This window comes from Hyperolius riggenbachi, chromosome 4 (assembly GCF_040937935.1).
Source record: "Hyperolius riggenbachi isolate aHypRig1 chromosome 4, aHypRig1.pri, whole genome shotgun sequence".
NCBI lineage: Eukaryota > Metazoa > Chordata > Amphibia > Anura > Hyperoliidae > Hyperolius > Hyperolius riggenbachi.
This window is the reverse complement of record NC_090649.1, coordinates 487,382,176-487,404,806: the sequence shown is the minus strand read 5'-3', so window position 1 is coordinate 487,404,806 and position 22,631 is coordinate 487,382,176. Positions and strand designations below refer to the sequence as shown.

The 22,631-nt window shown below is 44.3% G+C and overlaps 2 protein-coding genes across 5 annotated transcripts in view; one reads left to right on the top strand and one right to left on the bottom strand.

Moving 5' to 3' along the window:
* Positions 1 to 22,631, bottom strand: part of ABCG8 (ATP binding cassette subfamily G member 8) — a 55,174-nt gene that overhangs the window by 26,974 nt on the left and 5,569 nt on the right. For 3 of the 4 annotated variants that reach the window (XM_068233010.1, XM_068233012.1, XM_068233014.1), the window contains 2 exons: positions 3,521 to 3,625; positions 3,219 to 3,369 (listed from right to left, as the gene is read on the bottom strand). In XM_068233010.1, coding sequence (XP_068089111.1) covers positions 3,219 to 3,369; positions 3,521 to 3,625 — 256 coding nt within the window. Of the gene's footprint in view, positions 1 to 3,218; positions 3,370 to 3,520; positions 3,626 to 10,139; positions 10,252 to 22,631 lie in introns of those variants that run through there. The other variant, XM_068233011.1, reaches the window with a different exon arrangement.
* ABCG5 (ATP binding cassette subfamily G member 5) overlaps positions 10,434 to 22,631 on the top strand; it is a 53,186-nt gene continuing 40,988 nt past the window's right edge. Inside the window, exons 1-2 of the mRNA XM_068233015.1 lie at positions 10,434 to 10,569; positions 20,985 to 21,148. Coding sequence (XP_068089116.1) covers positions 21,042 to 21,148 — 107 coding nt within the window. The 5' untranslated portion in view covers positions 10,434 to 10,569; positions 20,985 to 21,041. The remainder of the gene's footprint in view (positions 10,570 to 20,984; positions 21,149 to 22,631) is intronic.

Genomic DNA, 22,631 nt, shown 5'->3' with positions numbered 1-22,631 from the left:
ATGTACATGTGTGTGGAGGGGGGAATGAGGAAAGCCGTCAATATGCAATCAATTCTTAAAGAGGACCTGTAGTGAAAATAACATAATGAATAATAATTGTTTATTTTTTACAATATTCATTTATAGATTATTTAGTCAGTGTTTGCCCGTTGTAAGATCTTTCCTCTCCCTGATTTTACACTTCATCCTACTACCAATTTCTGAATCTGAGAGAGCCTAAGCGCTTTGAGTCCTATGGGAGAAAAGCGCTATAGAAATGTTTTTGTGGTTATTGTTACATTATTGTTACATTCTGAAATGTATCACTGGTGGTGACATCTTTAGTTACGCCAGGTGATCTGTACGGAATGTTCGTTACTGAGAGTTCTTTGCACAGAGGGAGATATTGCTTGCTTGGCAGTTGGAAACAGCTGTTATTATCCACAGTGCAACGACGTTCAGCAAACTGTCAGGACCATGGTCATAACATCACACTATACTGTGGATGTCCCCTCCCCTGCTTACACCTCTCATACTGTGAATGTCCCCTCCCCTGCTTACACCTCTCATACTGTGAATGTCCCCTCCCCTGCTTACAACTCTCATACTGTGAATGTCCCCTCCCCTGCTTACACCTCTCATACTGTGAATGTCCCCTCCCCTGCTTACAACTCTCATACTGTGAATGTCCCCTCCCCTGCTTACAACTCTCATACTGTGGATGTCCCCTCCCCTACTTACACCTCTCATACTGTGAATGTCCCCTCCCCTGCTTACACCTCTCATACTGTGAAGGTGCCTCCCCCCCCCCCGATGATCTATTTGAGGAAAGGCAAATATTTCTCCTTGGAAAGGGGGTATCAGCTACTGGTTAGAATGATGTTCAATACTTGGTTAAAGTTCCTCTTTAAGATGATAAAACATGCTATCACTTCATAAAATTTTACTTCAAGTTGTTTGTATGACTATTGAAGCATCTATTTTCTATAATGGTTTTGCTCAATACACGTATGAGTATATGATCCACTGATCAATAGCATAGCATAGCATTGGAGGTGCAGAGGTTTTGACTGCCCTGGGGCCCTCAGACCAGAGGGGCCCACTAGTGGCCCTCCCTCAGTTGCAATATTAGCTCTTCAATGGTGCTATTCTGGTAATGATCACCTCTATATAGGCTTTGAATAGTGGTAATCATTAACAAGCTGTTCCCCTCCCCTGCTTACACCTCTCATACTGTGGATGTGCCCTCCCCTGCTTACACCTCTCATACTGTGGATGTCCCCTCCCCTGCTTACACCTCTCATACTGTGCATGTCCCCTCCCCTGCTTACACCTCTCATGCTGTGTATGTCCCCTCCCCTGCTTACACCTCTCATACTGTGGATGTCCCCTCCCCTGCTTACATCTCTCATACTGTGGATGTCCCCTCCCCTGCTTACGCCTCTCATACTGTGAATGTCCTAGGCAGGTTTTGTTGAACCATATGAATTGTAATGTATAGAATGCTTGGGGGGACCCAATGTAAAACTTGCACTGGGGCCCAAAGCTCCTTAGTTACTTTGTATGATCATCTTAAAGTGTTACCAGGCAGAAATCCAAAATGAGGAATACATAGAGAGTTAGCCGTTTTCTTGCTTTGGATGCTTCAAGGAATAGCAATTACACAACCAGCAATTCACAAACATGATAACAGCCCAGACACTGACCAGATCTGAGCCAAGTGAGGGTGACAAATGCTAACCACAACAACAGACACTTGATAATAGATAATTAATGATTAACCCACTTTTAATAGCCCCATTAGAGAAGCTATTGATATCTCCACTGACTCATAATATGCATGCAGATAAAGTGAGCCACTTGGAAAAATACAAAAAAAAAAACAAAAAAAAAATTGCATGACTACCAGCCAAGTCACATCTATTAAAAGGATGAATCAGAGGAGCCACTCTTCATATTCCCTTTAAAAAAACATTTTTCCGTTGAATTTTTTTAAAATCGTTTTTCTCAAAAACAACAGGGTCTGTCTTTAAAAAAAATGTTTTGATTTGTTTCCACAGAATCAAATTTTGCATTGTCAGGCTGGTCAAATTGGCCTTAGTAAGTCGGGGACTCCCTGTATTTTCTGCTTGCTCCTTTTAAACCCCACATTTTTGAATCTTGGTTTGACGTTCATTTCTCCACACACTGTACGTTATTTGTGGTGGAGGGAGGGAGGTTTTAAGGTTAGGCGTCAGGAAGAGGGGTCTTAGGCACCACCAGGGGGGGGGTCTTAGGGTCAAGCACCACCAGGGCCTATTGGGCCAATCAAAGTGCGGGGATAATGTCCTTTAAAGTGATTGGACCTGCAGGGGCTCAGGGCAGGATGAGTCATTGCCAATTAGCAGGCATACGTTTGTAGCACTCGCTGTGCTACTCTGATAAGGTGTGTTAACTCTGACAAGGTGTGTTAATTCTGGATAAGGCATGTTAACTCAGATAAGATGTGTTAACTCTGATTAGGCATGCTATTTGTCTTAGTGAATTAAAGAGACTCTGAAGCGAGAATAAATCTCGCTTCAGAGCTCATAGTTAGCAGGGGCACGTGTGCTCCTGCTAAACCGCCGCTATCGCGCCGCTAAACGGGGGTCCCTTCACCCCCAAACCCACCCCCGCAAGACTTGGTCGCAGACTTGGTCGCTCCTGGAGGCAGGGCTAACGGCTGCAGCCCTGCCTCCAGTCGCGTCTATCAGCGGCGCATCGCCGCCTCTCACCCGCCCCTCTCAGTGAAGGAAGACTGAGAGGGGCGGGGGAGAGGCGGAGATACGCGCTGACAGACGCGCGTGGGGCAGGGCTGCGGCGGTTAGCCCTGCCCCAACCAGGAAGCGCTCCCCCGCTGCACCGAGGGGATTTGGGGGTGAAGGGACCCCCGTTTAGCGGCGGTTTAGCAGGGGCACACATGCCCCTGCTAACTATGAGGTCTGAAGCGAGATTTATTCTCGCTTCAGACTCTCTTTAAGCCCATTGTTATGGATGATATTTTACCATTTCAGCTTGACCTTGTGCCTTTTTTCCTGGCCCCTTATTTAATGTACTGTATGCCTAGAAATGCCTATAGATAAGGTCAAGGACATTCAGTAAAGATTAATTCTGTGGACAACTAATGTAGCAGCCTTTTCCTATAAAATATAAAGTATTTATGTAAAAACTTGACCACCATAAGCCACGTCCAACATCCGTTTACCTTCTAATCACTTTACCTGAATTTCCGATGACGGCTAACATCTGTCCGCTGCTGACTTTGACGTTCAGTTGGCTTATAGCTGTACTATGGGCCCCTTTGTTCCAGTCCCAGGGCATTTTACATTCTGCCAACTTTTCATACCATGGAATCTGGGAGTTCAAATTAACCTTGAAAAAAAAGTTTATTATATTACAAATATATTTTTGTTGGAATGTGAAATTTTGAAACAGTATTAATGTACCGTATATTTATGATGCAAAACAGCATGAGGCAATTATGATGTCTAATGAACAAGAGCTTTTTTGCCCAAATACTTACTTGGTAGTGTAAATCTTTAATCTGTATAACATTCGGAGGCCCCGAGTATGTAAAATACAAACTGTTGTCCTCTTCGGGCACAAATACATTTGGGACAGCATCTGACTGAAAAGAAATAAAACCTCTTGTTACACATCAGTAAAATCAAACTTTTTTTTACTCCATTACATTTTTGTGCACCGTAAAACCATTTGGACCTGATCTCCTAAAGGTGCGTACACACATGCGACTATAGTCGTTTGAAACGATCGTTCCCCGATCATTTCAAACGACGATCGTTTTAAAAAAAGCAGCCAATGACCATTAAGTCTAACGATATACGAGCTAGATCGTTAAAAAACAAACGATCTTGCTTGGCGGATTTTTTCCAACGACGATCGTTTGCAAAAGTAGTACATCGTTGGAAACGGTAGTTCATACTAGGCTTGACATGCGCATTTCACTATATCTCCATGGAACTTTTCATTTTTATGCGCAAAGAGCAATAGTTGCTTTACGTGATGTAACGTTCGTTCTAACAATCAGATCGTTACACACCTTTAAAAGCTAACTTTACTCAGGTCGTTCTTTCCTCAATTAAAAGTTTGTTCATCGTTCACAACGAACGATCGTTGTCATATGTGTGTACGTAGCTTTAGGCATACATGTCAAACTCAGGCCTGCAGGCCAAATTTGGCCCTCATGGCCATTACATTTTGCCCTCAAGTGGTTTCCCTACTTTGCATTATGTTTGGCCCACTCTAGACCACCAGGGAAGCTATATTGGAGGTGAATCCCTAGATTACCAGGGAAGCCATATGGGGGAGGTAGGGGAAACTGTATAGGGGAGGGGAGGGGCCTCTAGACACCAGGGAACTGTATGGGGAGGGAGGACCATTAGACACCAGGGAACTGTATAGGGGTTGGAGAGGGCCATTAGACACCTGGGAACTTTATAAGGGAGGAAGGTGGCCAGTAGACTTTCAGGCTGGCTCTTGACTAGGCCCCAGTGTACAATTTTGGCCCACTTTGTTTTTGAGTTTGACACCCCCTTTCTAAGGGTCACCAGACTTTGCCTCATCAGAAATGACTCATTCTGCAAAACTGACCTTTATTAAATTAAAGGAACACTATTGCAAAACATTGTGAAATTTAAGATACACAAAACCTATAAATAAAAACTATATTTCTCCCAGAGTAAAATGCACTATAAATTAATGTTGCTGTCACTTACTGAAGGTAGTAAAATTCTGACATAACTTAAAGATTTTGGACCAGCCCAACTCCTCATGAGGGATTCTCAGGGTTTTGTTTGCAAACGCACTTAATGGACTGCAGTTGCTCAGTTCAACTGCCAGAATAGTGTCCAAATAGGTGGGGAGGGGGGTGCTTCATCTTTGTATGGATCCCTCCCCTGGAGTGCTTTTGTGAAGAATACAGTAGATTAAATACTGACGATGGATTAGTCAAAAACCTGTTGGTTCTGTCAGATTTCTACTACCTACTGTAAGTGACAGCAACATAGGAGAAAAGTAATGTATGGCTCATTTTACTCTGGAAAAAAATGTACTTCTTATCCGTATGTGTCTTAAATTTTACAATTTTTTTGAAATAGTGGTCTTTTAAGTATCAAGATTTTGTACATCTTGCCTGGGTCAACAAAGTTGCACAAAGAAGAGCAGGAGCTATGGGGGCCACTCCTCTTCCTACTACTACAGAGTAGCACTGCAACAGGTTAATATCATGTTCCATTGCGCTACTTAGCAGCATGGGCCCTTATTCAATTCACCTAGGAAATACTTTTCAATCTCTTTAAAATAACTTTTCAGCACTGGGCAATTAAAAAATACCAGAGAGTAGGTGAGAAAATATTTTTCTGCTTGCTGGTGGCCTAAAAGGCATTATGTTAATAAGATGTGAACATATCAGATAAACATACAGCCCAGATGTGCTGCCAGTACGGTGTAATAGGGGCGCCTCTGTTTCAGCACACAAGGTACAGCTGCAGGCAGTTTCAGTGCACAGCGGATGCAATGCAATAATACTGCAAAAGGCACGGAATCTGCCTAGCAACAGACACAGAGGCAGGGGTACAGCGCATTCACTACAAACCTGGCCTTAATCAATCAAGTTATAAAATACAAATAATATCAATAATTAAAATAGTGTTTGACGACCTTCAATGCCCTCTAAATACTGATGACGCTCCATGATATTATTATTTTTTTTTTTGTATTCATATAGCGCCATCTTCCACAGTCTTGTCACTAACTGTCCCTCAGAGGGGCTCACAGTCTAATCCCTCCCATAGTCATTTGTCTATATACTGTACGTATCGTGTAGTGTATGTATTGTAGTCTAGGGACAATTTAGTGGGAAGCCAATTAACTTATCGGTATGTTTTTGGGATTTGGGAGGAAACCGGAGTGTCCGGAGAAAACACACGCAGACACGGGGAGAACATACAAACTCACTGCAGATTGTGCCCTGGCTGAGATTCAAACCGGGGGCCCAGCGCTGCAAGGCAACAGTACAAATACAATCGCAAAACAAAAATTTAAGTGCAAAAAAAAATCCCTAAAAAATCCCCAAAATGTTATGCTGCTCATAAGGATATTTAGGGATAGTAAGATTGCCACATTTCTGCTTTAATTGAAGAATAGGAGCCGCATTTACAGACACCACTATTACTGTGTTACAAGGAAGGAACTAAAGTGAACAGAGAAGACTTTCCAATAACAATCACCTGGTGTTCTTTGCACAGAATTTACCAGTGCAAAATTGTTGCCTGATTCAATGATAAAAAAATGGCCAGATTGTACAAACGTACTGTGCTTTCCTGTATAAACTTGGCACCGGGCCCCCATTTATTTCCTTTCAAACAATACCAGTTGCCTGGCAGCCCTGCTGATCTTCTGGCATAAGTAGTGTCTGAGTCAAAACCCTGGAACAAGCATGCAGCTAATCCAGTAAAACCTGAGTCAGGCGAGTCAGAGTACCTGATCTGCACATGCTTGTTTAGGGTCTATGCAGGGGCGTAACTAGAAATCACTGGGCCCCCCTGCGAAACTTCGGATGGAGCCCCCTACTGCTAGCAGAACAGGGCTGTACAAGTCCCTGCTGAACACTGAATAGGGACTGTCTACAAATCCTTGTCTGCAAAACTTTGTATGATTCCTTATCAGTGGCTGAGAAGATGCAGTCATTAGAACAATTGTGCAGAGAGCAGAAAGTTTTTCCTCTCCTTGCCCTTAGTTGTCAGTCTCTCAGGACGTGGACCCCTGTGGTTTCTGGTCCCCCCTGGCAGCTGCATCCCTTGCAGGGTCTATTGTTACGCCCCTGGGTCTATGGCTAAAAGTATTATGCTGGGTACACACGTTACGTTTTTTCGTGCGATAGATGGATCAGATAGATAAAATCTGTCATGTTCGATAGGAAATAAATATGGCAGCCTCCATATCACTCTCACATCAGGTTCCCTTTAATATAGCCCTACTAAATATAAGCACAGTGACCACATGTGGTAGATTACTGTATATATGTCTGTTTTTTCCTACATAGTAAACTCTTTGATTGGCTAATTCTCAGCTGTGAACCTTTTGCACAGTGTTCACATTGCCTGAGCCTAATATATAAATGACATGTACAGTATATGTTCTACGCAAAAATAATAAGCACACACACATATATATATATATATATATATATATATATATATATATATATATATATATATATATATATACACACAGTGTATACAGTATATATACAGTATATATTAATCTGAGTGTAGAGACTGTGCAAAGTCACATTTACATGAAATCCTCAAAAGTATCTGACATTGGAGAAGTTCCTTGTTAAAGCCGCACACAGGCCCGGCCCTAGACTTTTTGCTGCCTGAGGCAAGCTTTAAGCAAACCCCCCACCCCACCCCAACCCCGTGGGTGTGAGGGGCCGCCGGAGCTGGAGGGATAGCAGGCAGGAAGGGGGTATTGGGCCTAGAGGCGGGGAGGGGGGTCGGACCCCTCTCCCTCGCCTGGGTCCCCCGTCCTCCGCTCCCCTCCAGCTTTAAAAAGTTGCGTGGCTGGCTGGCTGGCTGCAGCTGTAAGAGGCAACGGGCGGGGATCACTCACCTCTTCCTCGTTCCAGCCTAGCCTGCGCTCCACTGACGTCACTTCCTGCTACGCCGCAGGAAGTGACGTCAGTGGAGCGCACGCTGGATCAAGGAAGAGGTGAGTGATCCCCGCCCGTTGCCTCTTACAGCTGCAGCCAGCCAGCCAGCCACGCAACTTTTTAAAGCTGGAGGGGAGCGGAGGACGGGGGACCCAGGCGAGGGGGGGTCCGACCCCCCTCCCCGCCGCTAGGCCCAATACCCCCTTCCTGCCCGCTATCCCCTCCAGCTCCGGCGGCCCCTCACACCCACGGACGGGTGGGTGCCGCATCCCCAGAAGTGCCGCCTGAGACAAAAGTTTCACCCCGCCTCATGGGCGGGCCGGCCCTGGCCACACACAAAAAAGGTTGGGGCGGCCAACAGATGGCAATGATTCTGTTAGTTATAGTGAGAGTCTTGTTTACATTTTTATTTTATACTATTTTACTATAACTGTTTTTGGATTGGGGAACATATCAACTGGGTTTCCATTCATTCTTATGGGGAAATTCGCTTTGATATAAGAGAGATTTGGAATACGGCACTACTTATGCTCGCAAGTCGCAAACCAAGGTTCCAGTATATATATACACAGGTATAAACTGTATATATACAGTGTATATCATATGAACCATATATAACACAACATAATATTGCTTTGCAGTGCTGAGTTTCTGGTACGGACCCCATCCAGAGAACTATCTGCATGACGTTTGTGGCCCTGATTCAATTCAATTTACTCCTAAGTTTTCTCCTAAGAGATAATTTTTCATTTTCTATTTGAAATGACTTTTCAGCATTCTGCAATTGAAAAAGTACCAAAAAGTAGGTTAAAAAGTGCAGTCATAATTATTAAGGACTTTCTTGCTTTCTGATGGCTTAAAAGACATTTTATTGATAACGTGTGAAATATGGAGAAAACTTAGGAGAACGAGAGAATTGTATATGGGCCTGTATGTCTATATGGGTTTGCCCCCACATCCCAAAAACATACAGATAAGTTGATTGGCTTTTCCTTAATTTGGCCTTGGACTATGATAAACATACAAATATGGTAGGGACTAGATTGTGAACCCCTCTGTGAACCCCTCTGAGGGACAGTTAGTGACAAGACAATATACTCTGTACCAGAGGCGTAACTACAAATCATCAGGCCCCCCCAGGAAAACTTTGATGGGACAACCAGTGGTGTAGCTAAGGAGCTGTGGGCCCCAATGCAAGTTTTACAATGGGGCCCCCCAAGCACTCTATACATAACAATTAATACGGCGCACCAAAACCTGCCAATGGCAACTACAGTGTCAGAGGTGCAGGAAGGGGATGGAGAGCAGCTTGTTACTGATTACCCCCAAGCACTCTATACATAGCAATCCCTGCCAATGGCAACTACAGTGTCAGAGGTGCAAGAAGGGGATGGGGATCAGCTTGTTACTGATTACCCCCCAAGCACTCTATACATAGCAATCCCTGCCAATGGCAACTACAGTGTCAGAGGTACAAGAAGGAGATGGAGAGCAGCTTGTTACTGATTACCCCCAAGCACTCTATACATAGCAATCCCTGCCAATGGCAGCTACAGTGTCAGAGGAGCAAGAAGGGGATGGGGAGCAGCTTGTTACTGATTACCCCCCAAGCACTCTATACATAGCAATCCCTGCCAATGGCAACTACAGTGTCAGAGGTACAAGAAGGAGATGGAGAGCAGCTTGTTACTGATTACCCCCAAGCACTCTATACATAGCAATCCCTGCCAATGGCAGCTACAGTGTCAGAGGAGCAAGAAGGGGATGGGGAGCAGCTTGTTACTGATTACCCCCAAGCACTCTATACATAGCAATCCCCGCCAATGGCAACTACAGTGTCATAGGTGCTAGAAGGGGATGGGGAGCAGCTTGTTACTGATTATCCCCAAGCACTCTATACATAGCAATCCCTGCCAATGGCAACTACAGTGTCATAGGTGCAAGAAGGGGATGGGGAGCAGCTTGTTAATGATTACCACTATTCAAAGTATCTATAGAAGTGATTATTATCAGCACAGGACCAATAGAGAGCTAATACTGTAGCCCCTCTGGCCCAAGGGCCCCGATGCGGTCGCAACCTCTGCAACCCCTATTGCTACGCCCCTGGGGGCAACCCATCATTCACACCCCTTTCCTTGCCTTCCCTTGTGATCCTCACAGCCTGGGAACTCATTTTGCAAGAGTCATAAAACAAGTGTGGGCATCATAATCTTCATGCCCATAACATGTGTAGCCACAGATACATCCGATCGGAAGGATGGACCCCTTTATCAGAGAAGTGAAGTGGTAGTGCACGGCATCCTTACAGTCCTGGGACTTCTCCCCTGTAGTTACCCCCGACTCTGTACAGTGCCGGGGAAGATGTTGGAGGTATATAAATATTAAATAATAATACTATACAGTATGTTTATCTTAAATTAAAATAATACAAATAACCATATACATATATAAATAGAGTTTTACTAACCTTTACAGAAGAGTATCGAGTTTGCCTGTTCAGCAACTGGATGTCCCCGGTGGCTTCCATGTCCCCCCCTGTCTAGTGGCATACAGCCCAGTGCTAGTGATAACAGTTCCCGTAGAGACCTCTCCCCTGGAGAGGTGACCAAAGTCTGACAGCTGTCTGCACAGACACCAGCAGGTCATCCCTACTCTGCTCTATTAAACACGCCCCTTCCAACGCCAATGTCACCTAATAAACTGCTTAGTCTCTTTAGGTACAGTGCGCGGGTCTAAAGTATTATCAGATAAGACAGTAACGCTTCTCGGCCAGCTTGGCGTTCATGAAAGATAAATGCTACCTGCAGAGGAACAGACTCTACACAAGCAGTATCATCGCCTTTCCTGGATGATTTCATGAAGACAGCCCAAGATTCTTGGCGTGACCACCAGTACAGGTGAGCCCATGAGGTCAACGATGCATTGATGTGCCTTCTGTTAGGAGAGGGGGGGGGTCACATGGGCATTTCACATCAAAATGGGTCTTTATCACATAGCTCATAATAACTGCCGTGGAGGTTCCCTGGTGTATCTATAAGCTTTGTGCAATATATGCCCGTATTGGGTAAGAAGAGGTAATCTCTACCTCTTCCAGATGACAAGACACCGGCATACTATTCAACACAAAAAGGTAAGCCAACGCGTCATCGGAGGCGCTCACACTCGCTACTACCACTTTACCAGGCACAACTGGTTTGGATCGACCTGAGGAAGCCGGCATCTACCCGAGAAACGCATTGTCATACCTGTTTGTGTTGAAATAAATCTTTTTCCAATATGCCGGTGTCTTGTCATCCGGAGGGGTAAGAGATGACCTCTTCTTACCTAATACGGGTATATATTGCACATAGCTTATAGATGCACTAGGGAACCTCCACGGCAGATATTAGTACAGTCTTTAGAACTCCATAGGCTATGTCATAATGTTGCAGTCGTTAACTAAAAGTTTTCTTGAGGAGAGCGACCGTCCAGCATTCCTGTTTGCCTGAACAACCGAGCAGGGACGGTTATTTTTCCCGCAGGCGCATACGATGGTTGCAAGGATTGCAACCCAATCTTGTAAGTATAAGAAACAATACAGTACACTTGTTCCCTATACCTAACAGTATTGCCCCATCGGGCTCCTGGTTTTCTCTCATTTCTCTAGGGGGCAAAACGTTGACACCCTAATACCATCTGATCTTACAATACACATAAGTATTTTCTCAGGTTGGTAGAAAAGTTCATAAACTGGCTGCTGAGTAGGCCATCATGTTACCATACTGTTACTTGCGATAGATTACATTGTACTGTTTTTAATGCACTTTAGCAGTTAGCACCTTGTACGTTTAGACACTTTTTGTTCCCCTGAGGAAGGTCCCCATTTACAGAGGAGGCGAAACATGTTGTGTTGTTAATGTAGGGGGGTGTATTATGTATGTGTCAGTGCAGTGAGTAGAGTGAACTTATCCCGTGCAGTGTAAGCTGAGGATATTATCATTCATTAGTATCACCTTACACTGTTTTGTCACCAAACTAGTATGTGTTAGCAGCACTACAATGTTTTTATATTTGAACATTCATTAAAAGTTATGTTTTATTTTTATTTTTCCTCTTTCAAGGCTAATCTGTGTTTCTGTCAGAAAAGTTCATAAACTTCACAGAGGGTTTTCAGTGTATTTGTACCTTTACACCAAACAGTACAGTCTAGTGTCATCGTTCACTTCATTCACAAATACAGAGGAAAGGCGAAAAATTTGAATATCGTGCAAAAGTCAATTTATTTCAGTTCAACTAAAGAAGGGAAACTAATATATGAAATAAGAACCCTTTGCAAGTGTTTTGGGTTAATTAGCTGATTAGAGGCTGACGCTTTGAGCCGAGAATATTAAACATTTTCACAGTAATGGGCTGAGATTTTGGGGTTTTCATAAGCTGTAAGCCATAATCATCAAATTTATAACAAGTAAAGGCTTGGAATATCTCGCTTTGCATGTAGTGAGGCTATTTCATATATTAGTTTCACCTTGAAAGTTGATTTATTGAAATAAATGGACTATTGCACAATATTCTATTTTTTTTTTTTTTTTAGTTTCACCTGTAATTATTTTCTTTGGTTGGTAGAAAAATACATAAACTTTACTGGGGGGTTCCAGTGTATTTGTACCTTTACACCAAATAGTACAGTTCAAGGCCGGGCCGAGGCAGAGGTGAGAGAGGCTCCGGCCTCAGGGCGCAGTGTAGGAGGGGGTGCAGGGTGGGGCCGAGGCAGAGGCAAGAGAGGCTCCAGCCTCAGGGCGCAGTGTAGGAAGGGGCGCAGGGCTAGGCAGAGGCAAGAGAGGCTCCAGCCTCAGGGCACAGTGTAGGAGGGGAGCGCACAACTCACTCAGCTATCATTCCTCTATTGTGTTTGAAACAGAGAGAAATAAGGGGAATGCGGTGAATGCGAGCCAGATAAATAGAGAGTAAGTTGTAGGGGAAGGGTGGGGGCCCTGGGGCGCCTCTTAGTCTAATAGCAATCAGTGTGTGACGGCTGGGGTGGGAGGGATGGAGGGGCGCACTTTGGTGTCTCAGCCTTGGGTGCTGGAGGACCTTGTCCCGGCTCTGGTACAGTCTATCCACTTATATTAAAAATATTCATTTACAAATAAGTTTAGTTTTGTGTGTTGGCTTTGGAAATATCCACGACATCTTGTACTAAATGTTCAAATTGTTCGAAAACTTTTTGGGGGGCAACCTGCATGGGGTTCAGTGTACAGTTGTGTACCTGTAGCTGTAGATTGCTGACAGAGACAAAGGTTCATATGCAATTAACTTTTTCTCATGGGTTTTCTTCTAGGCGATACATTTTATTCTCTTTAACTTTTCACCACTCTACAATCGAAAAAGTACCAAAAGTACTAGCAAAATTATTCCAAGTGTTTTATTTCTGCGCTGGTGGTTTCCAAGGTATTTTATTAACAAGTTGTGAAGTATCACTTAGGAGAAAAGTCAGGAGAAAAAGTTGATTGCATATAGGCCAAGGGGTTGCCATTCTACAGTTTCCAGAGAGAAACCCCAACTTCCAACATTCCTTATTTAGGGACAGCGGAAAACTAAAGAACTTGTGCAAGTTTTACAAAACAAAATAAATCATGAGGACTATTTGCAGAGGGGTTTAAAAGTTGTATAAACATTTAGGGCCGTTTTACTTGCGATTTGTTGCGTTGCATTGAGTTGCGCAGCGTCCCATTTTGACAAACGGGACGCAATGTGACGCAACTTACTAAGTGTAAAAGGGCCATTCGGCTAAGTTCACAGTGGGGGAGGGGAGCTGTGCTGAATTAGCTATACAAACAGAAACACAACACAATGGAGAAGAAAAGTCGCATTTCACATTATGCGCACTTTGCGTGACATACAGTGAAGCCTACAGTCAATGAAAAGTATGCTTCACTGCCACTGGTAAGGCTCATGTTATGTAGTAATGTGCATGCTTCGTGTCAAAATTAACGTCATATTCCGGCATACAAGACAACTGGGCGTATAAGACGACCTCCAAATTTTCCAGTTAATATATACGTTTTGTGATATACTCGCCCTATAAGTCTACCCCTCTTGACTCTTGGACATTTGTATACTGTACTGTATGTACTGGTGCTATACTGTATAAACAGGTACAAATACTGGTGCTGTACTGTATGTGGTGCCCAGTATACAACAACCAGCCAATCACAGCAAGCGATGTACCCTACCGGTGATTGGCTGGTTGTTGTACACAAAGCCTGCTTGGATTGGTCAGGTATCCATGTCTCCAAGACTATCGCAGCCGTAGCGTAAACACGCCTCTTTCACCCGTCTGGCCCGCCCTTGTATACTGTTACCATATCTGCTTCGCTTCTCTGCCTACAGTTTTTGCTGCTTTCATACGGTCGTCGCATACTGTGAGTATGCGGCAGCGGATGTTTTTTGAGCTCGCCCCAACGTATGCGGCAACCGCAGATTCTCCAGTCCGGCTCGGAAGTTTCAGCACCCGTCCTATAAGACAACCTCCGACTTTTGAGAATATTTTCCTGGGTTAAAAAGTCTTATACGCCAGAATATAAAATTCTAAATGCCACATATATTTTCAGTAATTACTAGAAAATAGCAATACAAAGGCTTTTTTTTTCATCTTTCCATGTTTTATGTGAAGAAAATAAGTGGAAGCGAAGTGGACCAGCACCCAATGGGGAGCAGACGTGTGCTAAGCAGAGTAGATCCCATGATCCTCCGGGGTCAGCAGTATTCAAAGGAGTAGTCCGCAGCACCACATCTTGTATTAAAGCGGGATTGGCACCATAAAAATCAAACAGCAACTGGTCTGAGTAAGTGATAAAGATGCTAATCCTGCATTCAAAACTTTCAAAACTTTTTCTGCTGTTATGTTTGGAGTTATCACATTCCTTAGGAGCACTGGCCCTTTAATTGCCATTGCCATCGGCTGGGAGAACAGTTGCATGCTGGAGGGGTCTTTTTATCTAAAATATATTCCTCCTCTTCCCTTTATTTCCCCCTCCTTCTAATGACATAAGACAGTGCACTTCCTAGTATAGACCTCAGTGGGAGTGTCTGAAGACTCTGGGAGGAGGGTGGGTAACGAATACACATTTAGCAAGAGGAGAAAAAAAGAGCGAGGGAGGAAATGATGTCAGGATTAGCTTCATTCAAAGGTAACCAAGAAGGAAACTGTCTAGAATAGGATTCTCGGCTTTTCCTCTATAAAATTCACAGGAATCATAACGGGGCCCAGTGCAATACATCTGTTATGTAAGTAGAACTAGTATTTATCTACTTATACAGGTCCGTCTCAAAAAATTAGCATATTGTGATAAAGTTCCTTATTTTCTGTAATGTACTGATAAACATTAGACTTTCATATATTTTAGATTCATTACACACAACTGAAGTAGTTCAAGCCTTTTATTGTTTTAATATTGATGATTTTGGCATACAGCTCATGAAAACCCAAAATTCCTATCTCAAAAAATTAACATATCCTGAAAAGGTTCTCTAAACGAGCTATTAGCCTAATCATCTAATTAACTCTAAACACCTGCAAAAGATTCCTGAGGCATTTAAAAACTCCCAGCCTGGTTCATTACTCAAAACCTCAATCATGGGTAAGACTGCCGACCTGACTGTTGTCCAGAAGGCCATCATTGACACCCTCAAGCAAAAGGGTAAGACACAGAAAGAAATGTCTGAACGGATAGGCTGTTCCCAGAGTGCTGTATCAAGGCACCTCAGTGGGAAGTCTGTGGGAAGGAAAAAGTGTGGCAGAAAACGCTGCACAACAAGAAGAGGTGACCGGACCCTGAGGAAGATTGTGGAGAAGGACCGATTCCAGACCTAATTTTTTGAGAAGGACCTGTATGTGTGTTTTTTATTTCTATGTTAGCATGGGTGTCACTTGTTCTTCAAAGCTCTTTTATTGGTATCAAAGTTAAAAAGCTGCACATGGCTACTTTTTAACTTTGATACCAATAAAAGAGCTTTAATACAAGACGCGGTGCTGCGGAGTGCGGACTACAGTCTTTTGTGAAGAAAATAAGACATTTACAGAGAACAGTTCTCACTGTGAGCATTACTATGGTCTGCTACATATATGTATTTCATTATCATTTCATGTGCTAAAGTATTGCTATACAGGAGTTTGGTTTGTATGCTATGCTGAGCACAGCTTTCTGTATCAGTCACCTGTCACAAATTGATTTGTATCACTAGTTTTGGAAGTCCTCTCACTCCCCCACATGGAAGTTGTTCCAGGCTGATGTCTCTTTTTATCAGTTTGGCACAGAACATGTGTGCTTTAAATATTTGTTTAGGAAAATCGCAGCTTGCACTGTTACTTTTGTAACTTTACTATTGAAGTCAAAGTATTCTGGCTTTTAGTTCATTCTACCTACTGTAAGGGCTGGAGCCCTCTGGATGCTTACAGGAGCGATTTGCACTTTCTAGGAAATGCCGGGAATTCCAAAAGCATTCCATCAATGTAAGCCTATGGCAGTGATTCCACAAGTGTGATCATGATTTGCTGAAATTGTGGTGCCTGCAGCATTTTTGGAGCCAGGGGCGTCACAATAGACCCTGCAAGGGATGCAGCCACAGGGGGCCCCGTGGGGGGAGAAGTTTCTTTTCCCTGTACTGAGACACTGACAACTAAGGGCTCGGAGAGGAAAACTTTCTGCTCTCTGCATAATTGTTCTAATGACTGCATCTGCTCAGCCACTGATAAGGAATCATGCAAAGTTTTGCAGACATAGATTTGTAGGCAGTCCCTATTCAGTGTGCAGCAGGGTCTTATACACAGCGCCTAGCCCCCAACCTCTCTACCCCTCCCCAAGTGCTGTGTAGAGTAGTGATGCTGGAGGAGTCTGCAGAGCCCCGCCCCCAACCTCTCTACTTCTCCCCAAGTGCTGTGTAGAGTAGTGATGCTGGATAAGTCTGCAGAGCCAGTTCGTCTCCATCAGAGATGGACAGAGTGAGTGTAATAAGTTGAAACTGGGAGTACACTCTCTGTCGGTTTTCTGTATGCGTTTTCTGCACACCATGGGATTGATTCACTAAACCGTGATAACTCAAATATCACACTTTATCAAAGATATCACACCTTATCAAAGTTAACACGCCTTATCAGAGTAGCATAGAGAGCGCTACAGACTTATGCCTGCTAATTGGCAATGGCACTCGTCCTGCCCTGAGCCCCTGCGGGTTCGTAGCGCTCGCTATGCTACTCTGATAAAGGTGCACATACACTGAGCCGATTAATGGCCAATCAATCGAAATCGATCGATCAATCACAAATCGATTGACCAATCGATCGATTTGCGGCCAATTTCGATCGATTTAAATCGATCTGACATGCTGGAAAATCTAGGTCGATCAGTTAAGATTGCTTATCATTTTGCATTGGCCCTAATGGAAATCTGAGGGCAAAAAAATGCCATCAGATCCATTTTCAATAGATTTCATACTTCCTAAACACATCAGATAAACACATCATATAGATCAGAAATCTATCTGATGATCTATCTGCTGCTAATCTAACGAGTGTATGGCCTGCTTAAGGCGTATTAACTTTTATAAGGTGTTATATCTTTCATAAGGTGTGATATTTGAGTTCTCACGGTTTAGTGCATCAAGCCCTATGTATATCTGTATGCGTGAAAACATACGTTTTATCACAGAAGCTAATGTAATTGATAGAGAAAATGCGTGCAGTGCTCCTCTGCTGTCTGTTTTTATCGAAAAACACAATCAAGTGTGCACTAGCCAGTTTACCTGTGCAGAAAGTGAGGAGAGGGGGCCCCATCCAAAGTTTTTCAGGGGGGCCCAGTGATTTCTAGTTACGCCCCTGTTTGGAGCAATTGAATTCAGGGACTGCAGGGCCTAAAGTCATCCACTGAAGTTTCTCTGTGTTTAGAGCAAAAAACGCCGTCAAAAAACACTAGAAATGTTTGATTTCTTGTCGGCCCGTTATCACTAAATGCAAATTCGTAATGCAAATATTTGCATTAAAACTGTGCAAATTAGTGCATGTCAAGGGAGTCATTTTCATTGAATGTGAATTTGCCATTGTGGTGCGATGCAGAAAAATATGGATTGCAAGCTGCCAGTGGCGGCTCCAGGAATTTTTTTTAGGGGGTGCTATGCAGGTGCTGGACCAATTTCCGGGGGAGCTGACGACCTGCGGCGCGCGTGGGTGTGGCTACAACCTGCGGCGCGCGAAGCGCGCCGCGGAGAAGAAATGGGCGTGGTCATGGTCGGATGAGGGCGGGGCTAACTGTAATTTATAGTGAACCCAGGGTGAGAGTGATATGGTGGCTGCCATATTTATTTCCTTTTAAACAATTTTAGTTGCCTGGCAGCCCTGCTGATCTATTTGGCTGTAGTAGTGAACTGAATTACACCAGAAACAAGCATGCAGCTAATCTTGTCAGTTCTGACAATATTGTCAGAAACCCCTGACCTGCTGCATGCTTGTTCAGGGTCTATGGTTGAAAGAATTAGAGGCAGAGGACCAACACGGCAGCCAGGCAGCTGGTATTACTTAAAAGGAGATAAATATGGCAGCCTCAATATTATTCTCACCTCGGGTTCCCTTTAAAAGTGCAACGCAAAGACAGAGGGCCCAAGTTTTGGTGACCCTTTTCCCAGAAAATTCACATAATTGTGCAGGTGTTCTCAAGAAAATACACGTAATGTGAGCAGATTTTAACAAAAAACACGTCCAATGACCCCAATATGCACAATCGTTATCAGATATGGCTCCAATATGCACAATCGGTAGCAGATATGGCCCCAATATGCACAATCGTTATCAGCTATGGCCCCAATATGCACAATCGTTATCAGATATGGCCCCAATATGCACAATCGTTATCAGATATGGCCCCAATATGCACAATCGGTAGCAGATATGGTCCCAATATGCACAATCGGTAGCAGATATGGCCCCAATATGCACAATCAGTAGCAGATATGGCCCCAATATGCACAATCGGTAGCAGATATGACCCCAATATGCACAATCGGTAGCAGATATGACCCCAATATGCACAATCGGTAGCAGATATGACCCCAATATGCACAATCGGTAGCAGATATGACCCCAATATGCACAATTGGTAGCAGATATGACCCCAATATGCACAATCGGTAGCAGATATGACCCCAATATGCACAATCGGTAGCAGATATGGTCCCAATATGCACAATCGGTAGCAGATATGGCCCCAATATGCACAATCGGTAGCAGATATGACCCCAATATGCACAATCGGTAGCAGATATGACTCCAATATGCACAATCGGTAGCAGATATGACCCCAATATGCACAATCCGTAGCAGATATGACCTCAATATGCACAATCGGTAGCAGAAATGACCCCAATATGCACAATCGGTAGCAGAAATGACCCCAATATGCACAATCGGTAGCAGAAATGACCCCAATATGCACAATCGGTAGCAGAAATGACCCCAATATGCACAATTGGTAGCAGAAATGACCCCAATATGCACAATCGGTAGCAGATATGACCCCAATATGCACAATCGGTAGCAGATATGACCCCAATATGCACAATCGGTAGCAGAAATGACCCCAATATGCACAATCAGCATCACCTGAAAAAGAAAAGAAAAACCCATTTACTCACCTACAGCCAGAAGACCTTCTTTCCCGACCTCCTGTCCCGACCTCATTGTGGCGCGCAGCGCCCGCGCGCCCACGATCCTCTTCCTTCCCGACGTCACGACGAGACTTCTTGCCTGCATGCAGAGAGCAGGGCTACGGGAAAATGGCCGCCCAAAGCCATGCACTGCAGACTCGAAGTCTGCAGAACAGGGCTCCGGGCGGCCATCTTACCGTAGCCCTGCCTGCTGCTCCGTGCTGCCGCTGTTTGAACTGACTTGGCGTCTTTTAGACGCCTGAAGTCAGTTCACTCCAGGGGGTGCTTTGGGGGTGCTTGGACAATTCTAGGGGGTGCTCGAGCACCCCCAAGCACCCCCCTGGCGCCGCCCCTGCAAGCTGCAGATTTCTGCACACTACCTGCGTGTTGCATTGTATACAGTAAATGAAAAGTATTTTTCAACATAACTTTTAACGCACCCGATTCGTGGTAGCGCACTGAATGCACTATGATACCATGCCGCACTCTATTGTACCGCAACACACATGGTGCAGTGTGAATGCAGTGCAGCCAGCCACGTTATAGAGCTGCAATTATACTGCAACACATCACTGTGAACGTGGTTCAACATTTTGCATATTGCGGCAGCAACCACAGGGGGCGCCAGCAACCAGAGGGGGCACAAACCCGGAAGAGGAGTCCAGACACAGTGGGGGAGAGGTAAAGTATTAAAGGGGAACTATGGTGAAACATTGTAAAAATTTAAAATATGTGCAAACAGACAAATAAGAAGTATGTTTTTTCCAGAGTAAAATGAGCCATAAATTACTTTTCTCCTATGTTGCTGTCTCTTACAGTAGGTAGTAGAAATCTGACAGAAGCGACAGGTTTTGAACTAGTCCATCTCTTCATGGGGGGATTCTCAGCAAGGCTTTTATTCTTTATAAAGATATTCCCCAAAAAGGATTTAAACAATGATGCTGGCCAGCTTCCCTGCTCCCTACACAGTTTTTGGCAGTTGGACGGAGCAACTGCCATTCACTAAGTGGTTTTGAAAATAAATAAATCCCTGAGAATCCCCCCATGAAGAGATGGACTAGTCCAAAACCTGTCACTTCTGTCATGTTTATACTACCTACTCTAAGTGACAGCAACATAGGAGAAAAGTAATTTATGGCACATTTTACTCTGGAAAATACTTCTTATTTGTTTATGTTTGCACACATTTTAAATTTAACAATTTTTCGGCATAGTGCCCCTTTAATCCAGGGGCAATGGGTGATATATGTACAGTGAACATCGTCACAAGGCGGATTGCGGAAAGATTTCATGCTGAAATCGGTCGGGAATCGGCCTGCGGTTTATGGCGGCCAATAGATCTCTCTCCCATCAGGTTTGATCAGAGAGAGATCTATCTATTGGTCTAAAATCTGTAGATATATGGGTGCCTTTATACTATTAGCCATCGACCCTAAACAAGCATGCAGCAGGTCAGGTGTTTCCCAGGTGTGTGATTCAGACACTACTGATGCCAGGGAGATCAGCAGGGCTGCCAGGCATTGTTTAAAAGGAAATAAATATGGAAGCCTCCATATCCCTCTCCCTTCAGGGTCCATTTAATTGGTTTGGTCATCTTCATTGTGCTCATCATACACAATCATGAATCTTTACTCTTCAGGTGATTCTCTGTAAGGCAATCTGAAGAGAAGCAGCTCATTAGTAGCGGGCTCAGGACATGGAGGTCACTGAGATTGCTGGAGAGCCAACCATTGCTACAAGGACACCAGATAAGAGACTTGCCAGCTGCAATATAAGCATACGCAACATCTGCTACACCGTCAGGTAAGGCAACTGAATAATAATAATAATTATTATTTATACATGTTTCTTATCTCCGGTGGGGCTGTGGAATTTGATACAAATAAAGTTAAAATACATTCAACAACAATGTCAGTGACAGTAAGGGCCCGTTCACACTGCACGCGTTTCCAGACGCGTTTTGGAAACGCGTGCAGGTGGCCAAAACGCACGACATCAGACATTGCATAGAGTGCACTGTCTGATGTTCACACTGCATGCGTTCCGGACCTGTGCGGTCCGGGAACGCATGCTGCACGCAGATTTTGCAAAAACGCGTGGCTGTCCCATTCACTTTTCAGTGATGGGATCAGCCACGCAACGCACACAAACGCGGATGGCCATGCGTTCGTACGCGTTGCGTTCCGCACGCATGGCCATCCGCATTTATGATCTGAACGGGCCCTAACAAGAACATTTAGCTACATTTGGCCCAGTTAATTACCAAAATAAGAAGTGGATAAAGTGTGGTAGGACGAATGGGACAACTAATACAATATATACCAGAAACAGACTAAATATAATCAAAAATATCCAAATGTATTAAATAAAGATGGCAAAAATAGAATGATTGCAAAAGCCAAAAACACATGGGATGTCCACTCCGCAGTGCAACCATCAAACCCACACACCGCCTCAACTGCAAACAACAGCTGTATAGTCAGGTAGAAGGGGAACAGTAAATTCGGGCGCCTGAGGCAAGTGGACAAATCGGGCGCCGCCATTCACTCCCATAATAAATATCGTTTAATGGGCGCCCGACAGGAAAAAAGGGCGCCGGAGAAAAATAACGTTTTATAAGCGGCGCCCGGAGACTTTTACTGTTTTATAACTGCTTCTCATGATTACACATTATTTTATGGTTTACAATTTTTTAAACATTATTTTTAAACGAAAAACAGTACAATATTTTTTTCACACGTTATTAATGCTTATCACAGGGGGGTCTTAGGTTTAGGCACCACCAGGGGGGTCTTAGGTTTAGGCACCAACACAGGGGTCTTAGGTTTAGGCACCAAATGGGGGGGTCTTAGGTTTAGGCACCACCAGGGGGGTCTTAGGTTTAGGCATCAACAGGGGGGTCTTAGGTTTAGGCACCACCAGGGGGGTCTTAGGTTTAGGCATCAACAGGGGGGTCTTAGGTTTAGGCACCACCAGGGGGGTCTTAGGTTTAGGCATCAACAGGGGGGTCTTAGGTTTAGGCATCAACAGGGGGGTCTTAGGTTTAGGCACCACCAGGGGGGGTCTTAGGTTTAGGCATCAACAGGGGGGTCTTAGGTTTAGGCACCACCAGGGGGGGTCTTAGGTTTAGGCATCAACAGGGGGGTCTTAGGTTTAGGCACCACCAGGGGGGGTCTTAGGTTTAGGCACCACCAGGGGGGTCTTAGGTTTAGGCACCACCGGGGGGGTCTTAGGTTTAGGCACCACCAGGGGAGTCTTAGGTTTAGGCACCACCAGGGGAGTCTTA